Raw genomic sequence first — 11,750 nt, 5'->3', positions numbered from 1 at the left:
ATGACATTTTTCAACATTTCCACCAATTTCATCACCATAATGTAAATTTCCTATCTCTCTTACAACATCTCCTGGTACCCACTTCTCTGGAGTGTTGTACGATCTTACCATGACATCAGATAAAGGTAAAAAACGTCTTACATTAGGAAGCTTTACTATTTGTTTATACCCTTTATCTTCTAAATCACTTTGCAAACTTGGATACAACAAATCTAACTTACACCTTATCCTCATCCCCATCAACAAATTTGATGGTGTCACGCCTGTTGTGCTGTGCGGCGTTGTTCTATAAGACAATAAAAACTTTGATACATGAAAAAATATGTTACCTGAATTTGCTTTTCTACACTTCATATTGTGTTTAAATGTTTGAACAAATCTTTCAGCCTCTCCATTGGTAGAGGGATGATATGTTGCTGAAAATATGTTTTATACCATTGACATTACAAAAGTCTTTAAACTCTTGTGAGGTAAATTGTGGACCATTATCTTTAACAATTCTTTCTGGAATACCATGTGTAGAAAAAATTTGCATTAACTCTTTTATTGTGGCGTAAGACGTTGTTGTCTTCATAGGGATAATTTTTTGGCTCAAGCCATGTCATCCTGATGGAAGGTTCCTATTGGTAGCTTTCTAAGGGATATTTGGCTACAGTGATATTCCCAGAGAATTGACCTTTAGGTCTTCAGAATTCTAACTCCTGGGCCAATATCCTTAAAATTTCGCATAATATCAGGGGACGTATATCTTGATACGCCACATAGCAATCTTCACCCCGATTAGCGTTTTCGTTTCGAGGGGGAAGAGTGGCGAAAACAGAAGGGGAGCCATTATCATGGTTAACCTTTCTCCTGTACTATTACGAGGCTCCAAGATGGCGCTCATTCCTATTTCAGTAGCAATTTTGCACGGTGGGTTTCCATGTTATCTAACGTTTCTGATCATTATTGATAGGATTTAATATGCAATCTCCAGCTTCTTGTGCCTCTGGAAAGTTGAGTATTTATTCTTTACAGTGTATAATATTTAGCTCCTGTTTCACAGTGAAATTAGTTTAATTTAATGTGTATAGGAGCTTGGCCGGTCCGGAGGCGCCATGGGCGTTGTCGTTCGTTATACATGTGTTATTTAGTTAGCAGAACGACATTCCTGGTTGTAATAGCATTAATAGATTATGAAAGCTATTTAGGCACAATTATACTAGTAAAGATATATTTATGCATACAAATTTCCTCTTCCTTATGTCGATCGTATACGTTAGAGTTTTGGCGATTTAGGTAACCGAGATCTCACCCCTAGCCTATGCGCTTTAGTATTGTTATAATATTGTTTTGTCCTCTTTGCTCTTTCATACCTCACTCTTTACCGTTTGTCTGGTGATCTTCTTCATACTTTGTTTACTTACCTGATGGAGGGACAGTCAGAGCAATTTATCAAGTAATTCTCTGTTTCTTTTGTATTTCCTTTTGTTTCTTCCATTTGTATCTATTTGGTTTAATTAGATTTACTTTGAGGATCTAACATAGATTGTATTACATTTATTATGGGGTCATTGCTAATTATGTTCATTGTTGTTTCAGGGAATAATCTACTGAAGTTTAAGTTGAATAAAGCTTGGGTAGTAGCAGCCAAGTCTTTTAATGTCACAACAATTTATTCAACTTAAACTATGGAGAAACTATTGAAGTCTGGCTGTTTGGATCTGGACCCTAGCTTCCCTTTTGCAGCAAAGGAATGGCGGCATTGGCACAAGACGTTTTCCAACTTTATTCAAGAATGTGGTGAAAGGGCACCAAATAAACTAAGGACACTCGTGAACTATGTCAGTCATAATGTGTATGAATACATTGAGGATTGTGTGGATTATGATACTGACATTTCCACGTTGGAAAAGTTATATGTTAAAGCACCTAATGAAATATTCACCTGACATTTACTTGCTACTCGCCAACAAAAGGCAGGGGAAACTTTGGATGAGTTTCTGAGAGAATTGCGTAAATTAGACAAGGACTGTAATTTAAAGTCAGTTAGTGCAGAACAATACAGAGAGGAGTTGATCAGGGATGCCTTTATAAATGGCCTGGCCTCACCTATAATTCGGCAACGTCTTCTCAAAAACAAAACTCTAGACTTGCAGGCAGCTTATGACCAGGCTTACTCTTTAGACCTAGCCCAACATAATGCTAATTTTTACAGTCACATGCTTCCTCATGTTGGGCATACTGCTGCCATGGTTACATCGGATCATGCACTTATTATAGATGATCATGTGAAGAGTGGACCAACGTCTGAGAGCTGTGAGGTAACTGCTGGAGCTCAAGTATTAGCAACTACTCTGTCCATGAAGAGAAAGTGCTTTTTTTGTGGAGGTCCCTATCATATTCATGCACACTGTCCTGCTCGGGATTCCATTTGCAATAAATGTGGCAAGAAGGGGCACTTTGCAAAAGCGTGCCAGTCTAAATCTGCATATGGAGGTAAATCTACAACAGCTACAGTATTTGATCCCTCACAGTCATCTGTTCTTGCGGCTAATGCTGGTACCTCTTTTCCTCAGAGCCTCTATCAGGCAGCTACCTAGACAACAATTAAAGGACGGAAGTTGACGGCCCTTGTCGACTCGTGCAGTGATGACAGTTATATAGATGAAAATGTAGCATGGGAATTGAAGCTACCAATATATCCCACTGATAAAGACGTTGCTTTAGCACAGAAATCTTTGCATACAAGCTCTCCAAGTTATGTCAATGTAGACTTGACTCTTCATCTTAATGGAGAAACTTATCCATCCACACGTCTAGCAGTAATGAAAGATTTATGTTCAGGAGTATTACTTGGTCAGGACTTCCAAGAGCAGCATCTGAAAGTGACTATTGAATACGGTGGGCCGAAACCATCACTCAACTTATCTGTTGCTAACCCCTGCTGTTCGTTGGCAGCCGCTGCTATGGATGAGCCTTCTATCTTCCAGCATTTGTTACCTAAATGTAAGCCTATCATCACTAAATCAAGACATTACTGTAAAGATGAAAAAGAATTCATTGAAGCGGAGACTAGTCGTCTCTTGGCTGAGGGTGTTATTGAGGATAGCATATCACCATGGAGAGCTCAAGTTGTGGTGGTTAAGGATTCCTTTAATTGGCATGAGAAAAGGATGTGTGTTGATTATTCGCAAACTATAAATCTGTATACAGAACTGGATGCTTATCCATTACCAAGGATTGACACCATGGTTAATGAACTCTCAACATATTGCGTATTTTCGGCTTTTGACTTGAAAATCTTACCACCAAGTCCCACTAAAGGAATCAGACAAGAATTATACAGCTTTTGAAGCCAATGGACGCCTGTACCACTTCTGTAGAGTACCTTTCGGAGTTACCAATGGAGTTGCAGCCTTCCAACGAACTATGGATAAGTTGGTGAAAGAAGAAAACTTCAAGGTGCTTTCCTATATTTGGACAATATCACTATTGCTGGACACAGTTAAGAACAACATGATCAGATTGTGCAGCGCTTTCTTGAGGTCATCAACAAGGGGAACCTAACTCTCAATGCTACTAAAACTATTAAATCTGTGTGTACCATTAATATTTTGCTACTGTGTAGGGAATGGTGTAATAAAGCCTGACATGGAAAGACTCTGGCCTCTACAAGAACTACCACCTCCCACTAGTCAAGAATCTTTAAAGAGGGCAAGGAGTATGTTTGCTTATTACGCTAAATGGATACAGAATCTTTCTGCTAGGATTCAACCACTGGCAAGAGTAAAGAAATTTCCTTCAGATGAAGAAGCTTTGCAGGCTTTTGAATTACTTGCACAAGAACTTGAAGGAGCAACACTACACTCTGGGGATAAAAATTTGCCTTTTGAGGTGGAATGTGATGCCTCGGAAGTAGCAGTCTCAGCAGTACTCAACCAGAATGGCAGGCCTTTGGCCTTCATATCTAGGACTTTACAAGGAAGTGAAGTTCACTATCACATCGTAGAGAAGGAAGCCATGGCTATCGTGGAGGCTGTACATAAGTGGAGTCATTTTCTTACTAGACAACACTTTGATCTCGTTACAGACCAACGTTCTGTGGCCTTCATGTTTGATAACAGGAAACGCACTAAAGTTAAGAATAATAAGATCCAGGAATGACGGATGGAACTCGCAGCCTTCAGTTATACAATGCATTATCGCCCCGGTAAAGAGAATGTGGTTCCTGATGCCTTCACCCGAGCTTTTTGCGGTTCCGTGGTTTCTACGTCCTCTACCTTTACTGAACTACATGGGAATCTGTGCCATCCAGGAGTGACTTGCTTGTTGCACTTTGTGAGATCGAAAAATCTTCCCTTTTCCACTGAGGATGTTAAGAAGGTCTGAGCTTCTTGCAGGATATGTGCAGAATTGAAACCAAGATTCTACAAATTCCAAGAAGGAAAACTCATCAAGGTGACACAGCCAATGGAGAGATTAAGCATTGACTTTAAAGGACCAGTTCTGACGGCCTCACGAAAACCCATATCTACTTATTGTAGTTGATGAATATTCTCGTTTTGCTTTTCCATGTCCCAACATGAACACAACTACAGTGATTAAGTGCTTAGAACAAATATTCAGACTGTGTGGGATGCCTCAGTATATACATTTGGATCAAGGAACCTCATTCATGTCCAGGGAGCTCAAAACCTATCTCGCACAGAAGGGTGTTGAAACAAGTCGAACTACCCCTTTTCATCCAATCGGTAATGGGCAAGTGGAGATGCTCAATGGTACTGTATGGAAGGCAATCCAGCTGGCACTCAGGTCTCGAAATCTTCCCAATCAGCACTGGGAATTAGTACTCACTGATGTGATACATTCACTTAGATCCCTTCTGTTGACAGCAACTAATGTCACACCCCATGAACACATTTTAGGATTTCCGCGCCGCTCATCCTCGGGGAGCTCTCTGCCTTCTTGGCTTATGTCGTCAGGACCTGTATTATTGAGGAAGTTTGTCAGAACTAGCAAAAATTAACCCCTTGTGGATGAAGTTGAACTATTATCTGCTAAGCCAGCATATGCTAACATTAGACATCCCAGCGGAGGAGAGTCAACGGTTTCCTTACGTGTCTTGGCCCCATGCCCTAGGGATAATTCTGTTTCTGAAAATCAAGAACTACCTTCTGTTTCATTGTCACTAGAGGCCATACCATCTCAATCTCCAGTGTCACCCATGACAACCCATCAAGAGTTTCCAGAAGGTATTGGACTTCACCCAGAAGCTGAAATTAGAACAGAGGCTGCATCACCTCCAGTTTGTAGATCAATCCGGGTGTCAAGGGCTCCGAACCGATATGGTTGGGATTGATTACTTACAAAGTGATATAACCAATTTTATATCTAGAGGGGAAGAATGTAATGATATTGTTTTGTCCTTTTGCTCTTTCATACCTCACTCTGAACTGTTTGTCTGGTGATCTTTTCATACTTCGTTTACTTACCTGATGAAGGGACAGTCAAAGCTACTTATCAAGTAATTCTCTGTTTCTTTTGTATTTCCTTTTGTTTATTCCATTTGTATCTATTTGGTTTAATTAGATTTACTTTGAGGATCTAACAGAGTTTGTATTACATTTATTATGGGGTCATTGCTAATTATGTTCATGGTTGTTTCAGGGAATAGGCTAATCTACTGAAGTTTAAGTTGAATAAAGCTTGGGTAGAAGCAGCCAAGTCTTTTAATGTCACAACAAGTATACTTTTATACATTATCCCCGTTTACCCTCGTGTATCGTTTTATCAATTCAACAGGAGATAGTATATCTCCTAAAACCAATTATATAACTCAATACTTGTCTCCTGTGGAGATTTAAGGGTAATCCCTCCCTCCCTCTGAGTGCCACCATAGGCGACAACCCTATCTTAGTCTTGCCATAGAGTAGTTCACTCCGGCTTGACTAGGCTAGTGTTTTCTGTCTCCCACCCTTGCCGGTGAGTATCCCGGCTTGGGTTTTCGACAGAACCTCAGAGTATTCAGTCTTTTTGCTGGCGGCCGAGCAGCAGGGCGAGTAGTCGCTCCCATGCCGGCTTAGAGCTGTTGGCATAGCCTCACTAGGCTGCACTTGAAGTGGAAGTATGATGCTGCCACCTTCTCCCCTGCGGTCTAGAAGACTAGTCCTTTTTCGGCAGACTATATGCTGAAGAATAGACATTCTTCTGCCGCCTAGGATGGCGCCGATACTGAAACAAAGTTTCACCCTTGTGTGGAAGTGTCGGCAATCCTGCCGCCTTCTCCTACACTTGATACAAGACCCTTTTCCCTGCCCCTCTCTGTCCTTTAGCGATGGCCTAGCTATCGCAATCTTGTGGCCATCGTCCTACAATCTCACCGCTTGCCGGGTAGATTGTGGTGCCGGCCGGGCTACTACATGAGCAGCTGTATAGTCACTCAGTCTTTCCCTAATGGATGCAAGGCTCCGGGAAAGGTTGTGCCGGCTGTGACAGCTGCCGATGGGAGACCCCTCTGCTGTTGAGTGTTCTTCAGTCCTCTCTTGGACTGCCATCCACATCCCTGAAACCGGCAGGGACTGGCAACAGATCTTGTGGCTGGATGGAAGCCTGAATGATGCATTCTCCTCTTCCATATGAACCCTCATTCTGGAGGAAGGCAGTAAGGTTATGTACTTACACCCTTATTTTTGGTAAACATACATTTTGATAAGGCAGCCCTTCACTCCATGCTTTCTCTCTCTCTGTCAGCTAGTGCCGCCAGATGCTGCCGGCTGGACCGGTGCCGTCAGGTACTTACTGAGTCGGCGGCATGCCGGCTGGACCAGTGCCGTCAGGTATGTTGCTGGCCGGACCGTGCCGCCAGGTGCTAGCCTAGCCGGCAATATGCTGGCTGAACTACAGTATATGATTATATAGTAGCCAGTATATTTGCAGTATAGTATATACTGCTGACAGAAAACTATAGTATATATTATACAGTAGTTATTTTCCAACATACCTTGTTTATTCTTGCACAGTCTATTGTTGAGACCAATACTATATTGAAAGAAAAGAATTCCTTCAATACATTAATTAGTAATCATGTAATAATTTACCCCACAATATTAAATAATTTAAGAAGTGTCAGTATTAGAATACACTTATTCTATCCCTAGAGGATAGAACCCTTCTCTTTTGAGATTTCCCTCATAAAGGAAACTCTATAACTTTAATATTTGGGGAGGTCACAGCAATTGGCTGGAAAGGAGACACAAGTATGTGTCTTTCCTATTTCCCTTCTAGCTTACTATCCTAAGCTATAATGGTTAAAATATTAATATTTTGCATAACCTGTTTATCATGCGAGATAAACAACCGCATACTCATTTAATTTCCCTTTCTTTACAAGAGGAACCCCAAATGAAATGTAATGTGATCTGCAACCATAGTAGTAGGAACTTCTATGATCACAAAGCCTGCAGGTCTCATGCCCCCTGCACCATCACTACCGAAACCCTGCGGTACTGGGACCCCCAAAACTGCAACATCTGTCGGACCTTGGTGACTGAAGGTTTCGACGACCCCAAGTCAACGGAGTCGAGGGATGCAGCACGAGAAAAGCCGCGCAAATGGGTGCGAGGGTTCCAGAAGAATTCTCCGGGACCGTACCTACCTAACGACAGGATGCGTAGCTTGCTGTTCCCGAAAGCGGGTAGTGCAGCTGTTGTGCCCCCGGCACGACCTGGACCTCCCTGCGTCCACATTGCCATCGAGACGGATGTCAGTGAGGCGTTGCAAGGGATGGACATCCACCAGGAGAAAAGGATGTCTGAAGTGTCAATGGACACTGAAAAGGATCTACTGAAGGATGATCCCGAGGAGGAGTCTACTCTACCTCTGGAAGAAGAAGATGGTGTCGAGTCGGAGTCCCTTCCGTCTATGCTGGCACCGGAGCCGTTACCCTCGACATCTTCAGCTTCTACCCCTCCATTGGACAACATGATCCAGGCAGTTCTGGCCCATCTTACGGCCTTAATGGAGAACATTCACAAGCAAGGCGAAGCAAGGGAAGCGATACTCGAGAGAGAGTTCCGTGAAGCTCCACTCACCGCCTCCCGAGGGTTATACAAGCGACCCAGAGTCCAAGACCTCCCATCCTGCTCAGAAACCAATCCCTGAAGGTATGCAGAGTTTATGCCGATTACTAACGGCAAACTCTACATCTCGGAGAAGATGGGAGCCATCCCCTTAGATGACATCCAGTTCTGGCCAAGCTTTAATGCTTACCCAGAATGCTTCATTCGACTGAAGCAGGAGCCAGCGTCAAAAGAGGAGACGGAACCGAAGGAGGTCATGGTATTCGACCATGATAAGGCACAGGCTCTCTTGTCGAGCAATCTGAAGAGGGTGGGTTACACAAACTCGAAAGTTTCCGCCTTGAGCAAGAAGCACCCTACCTCTCTTGCTCCTGCTTCAATAGCCTTCCCCTTTATGTCGAAGGCTTTTAAAGCTGTTGCCAAGGCAGTGGAGGCAGGCAAACCATGCACTGCACTAGAGGAGTGTAGGCCTCTGTTGTTACCCCTGCCCATGGAAGATAAGGAATGGAAAGAAGTCCACCTAACCTTCTCAGTAGGGAAGTTGGATGCAAATATCGCGGGACAACAGTTCAGAGAGAATCTCCCGAAACTGTCAGAATTTCTCTTGCGCAGGGAGCAAGAGACGGAGGAGAGACTGGCGGCATCCCTATCCCTACAGAACTGCATCGAGATGTGTGCAGGTCTGAAAAGCACCTCAGATATGCTCATGGTCCTGGCCAAAATGCACATGGCCACCTTAGTAAACGACCTTTACGCCTTAATGAAGGCTAGGAGAGCGTGTAGAGAGTTTGTGTTTGCTGCAGCGACAGTAAAACACGAACCCAGGAAACTGATATCTTCCAATATCTTGGGTAAAGACCTCTTCCCAAATGAGGTGGTCAAGGAAGTAGTTGATAGAGCTGCCACGGAGAATAGGAACTTTCTCCAGATGTGGGGCAGCTCATCAAAGCGCAAGTCTTCCCTGGATGCCGGTCCCCAACCTAAGAGGAAGATCATGAAACCTAGACTGCCCTCTCGGCCTGCGCAACAACATCCCACAGTCACCATGACTGTGGGGCCCCAAGAGGTTGCTCAACCACAAACCACATTCCAAGTGGTGCCTCAGCAGCTGGTTGCCCAGTCACCAGCATTCAACCCTGGGTTTGAGAGGCAAACCACTACCTTTCGTCCCAAACGTAGAGGCTTCCGACGGGGCTCCTCAAGACACCCCTCACGAGGTAAGGGTGGACGCGGTCAGGGAGGTAAACCTTCCGGACAATTGAAGCAATGAGATGCTTCAGGTAGGAGGGAGACTCCAACACATTCAGGATCGTTGGACCTTCGATCCTTGGGCCCACAGCCTAATCAAGAATGAACTAGGATGGAGATGGAGCAAGCTTCTGGACTAGGATGGAGATGGAGCAGGCTTCGACCATCATTTCCTCAATTCTTCCAGCACTCCAGCCCCTCATTGGAAGAAAATAACTTAGAACTCTTGAGCAAACAGGTTATAAAGAGAGCAAAGTCCAACAAATTCCAGGGAAGGCTGTTTTGTGTTCCCAAGAAGGACTCGGACAAACTCAGAGTCATTCTGTACTTGTCGCCACTCAACAAGTTCATCAAGAACAGCAAGTTCAGGATGTTAACCCTTCAGCACATAAGGACCCTGTTACCAAAAGGGGCGTACACAGTCTCAATAGACCTAGCAGATGCTTACTGGCATCTCCCAGTCAGCCGCCCCCTCTTCCTACCTAGGATTCAAGCTAGAGAAGAAAATGTATGTCTTCAGAGCCATGCCCTTCGGACTAAACATAGCCCCAAGGATCTTCACGAAACTTGCAAACGCAGTCGTTCAACAACTTCGCATAGAAGGTGTTCAGGTAGCAGCGTACCCGGACGACTGGCTGGTGTGGGCGGCATCCAGGATGGCTTGTCTGCAAGCATCCAAGAAGGTGATCCAGTTCCTGGAACATCTAGGATTCAAGATCAACTTCAAGAAGTCCTGACTCTCTCCGGCTCAGGAGTTTCAATGGTTGGGAATCCATTGCAACTGAAGTCTCTCTATTCCCCCAGTGAAGAGGAGAGAGATTTCGGGGTTTGTCAAGAGACTACTTTAATCCGACAGGATCTCAAGACACCGACAGGAAAGCGTACTGGGTTCTCTCCAGTTTGCAGCAGTAACAGACCCAGTGCTAAGAGTACAGTTGAAAGATGCGGCAGGAGTCTGGAGAAGATACGCATCAAACGCTCGAAGAGATTTACAAAGACTGATACCGGCCTTACTGCGATCACTTCTCAAGCCGTGGTCGAAGGTCAAGAGCCTAACGAGAACCGTGCCCTTGCTACCACCTCTACCATAGGTAACTATCCAGACAGGCATATCGACGGAAGGATGAGGAAGTCACTCCCACCAAAGGAAAGCCCAAGGGACTTGGTCTTCCCTGTTCAAGACCTTTCACATCAATATTCTGGAGGCCATGGCAGTCCTCTTGTCATTGAAAAAACTCTCCCCTCGCAGATCAGCCCACATCAGGCCTGATCTCAGACAGCGAAGTGATATTGAAATCTCTGAATCGACAAGGCTCGAGATTGCCCCACATCAACCATGTGATGTTAGCCATCTTTCCTTTATCGAAAAAGAAGAGATAGCACTCATCAGCAGTCCACCTACAAGGGTTCTGCATTGTGATGGCGGATGCTCTATCCAGGCTAAAGCCGATAGAGTCAGAATGGTCTCTAGACGCAGACTCATTCTCCTTCATCTTGGAACAAGTCCCGGAAATGCAGATCGATCTCTTTGCGACGAGCGAAAACAAGAAACTACCTCGGTATGTAGCCCCATACGAGGACCCTCTAGCGGAGGCGATGGATGCTATGTCCCTCGACTGGAACGAATGCCCCAGGATTTACCTGTTCCCTCCGACCAATATCCTACTGAAGGTCCTCAACAAGCTGAGATCCTTCAAGGGAACAGCAGCTCTAGTAGCCCCCAAGTGGCCAAAGAGCAACTGGTTTCCTCTGGTAATGGAACTGAAGCTGAGGCAAGTCCCTCTACCAAACCCTGCTCTATCTCAACTCAGAAGTCGACTGTCTTCGCTTCATCACAGAGAACCCAAAACCTTCATATCATGATTTTCTCACCTTAGCAGTTAAGAAAAGATTTGGGATCTCAAAAAGCAGTATAGACTTCCTAGAAGAAAACAAGTCAAAGTCAACTAGAAGACAATACGAATCATCTCGGAAAAAGTGGGTTGCTTTTGTCAAAGCAAAAAACCCGAAGGAAGTCTCAATAGACTTCTGCCTTTCCTTCTTCATCCACCTACATGAACAAGGCCTAGCATTGACTAGACCTCTTTTATACGTTTTCAAAGTGGACCTGACGAACAAAATCTTTAACAAGATCCAGAAAGCATGCGCTAGACTTAGACCTGCAGCACCTCCGAAGCCCATTTCATGGTCTTTGGACAAAGTCTTACATTATGCCTCATCCCTAAGCAATGAAAATTGTTCTCTTAAGGATCTTACTCAAAGAGTTCTTTTCCTGTTTGCTTTAGCCTCAGGGGCTAGAGTTAGTGAAATAGTTGCCCTATCAAGAGATGAGGGCCATATTCAGTTCACAGAAGCGGGAGAACTGAATCTCTTCCCTGATCCTACCTTTCTCGCCAAGAATGAGCTACCCACTAAGAGATGGGGTCCCTCGAGAATCTGCCC

The 11,750-nt window shown here is 44.3% G+C and overlaps 1 protein-coding gene across 1 annotated transcript; it reads left to right on the top strand.

Moving 5' to 3' along the window:
• Positions 1-875: 875 nt before the first annotated feature.
• Positions 876-3,335, top strand: LOC137641017 (uncharacterized). The gene is made up of 3 exons (XM_068373467.1): positions 876-912; positions 2,005-2,478; positions 2,596-3,335. The coding sequence occupies exons 1-3, from the start codon at positions 876-878 to the stop codon at positions 3,333-3,335; spliced, it is 1,251 nt and encodes a 416-aa protein (XP_068229568.1).
• Positions 3,336-11,750: the final 8,415 nt, after the last annotated feature.

This window comes from Palaemon carinicauda, chromosome 5 (assembly GCF_036898095.1).
Source record: "Palaemon carinicauda isolate YSFRI2023 chromosome 5, ASM3689809v2, whole genome shotgun sequence".
NCBI classification, from domain to species: domain Eukaryota; kingdom Metazoa; phylum Arthropoda; class Malacostraca; order Decapoda; family Palaemonidae; genus Palaemon; species Palaemon carinicauda.
This window is presented reverse-complemented; position numbering and strand designations above follow the sequence as displayed.

Bases quoted from the DNA above. Each gene is read 5' to 3' on its own strand.
- LOC137641017 (XM_068373467.1), top strand. From the start codon at position 876: ATGGCGCTCATTCCTATTTCAGTAGCAATTTTGCACG. The intron at 913-2,004 runs GTGGGTTTCCAT...TGCGTAAATTAG, and splicing joins TTCAGTAGCAATTTTGCACG to ACAAGGACTGTAATTTAAAG. The intron at 2,479-2,595 runs GTAAATCTACAA...CAACAATTAAAG, and splicing joins GTCTAAATCTGCATATGGAG to GACGGAAGTTGACGGCCCTT.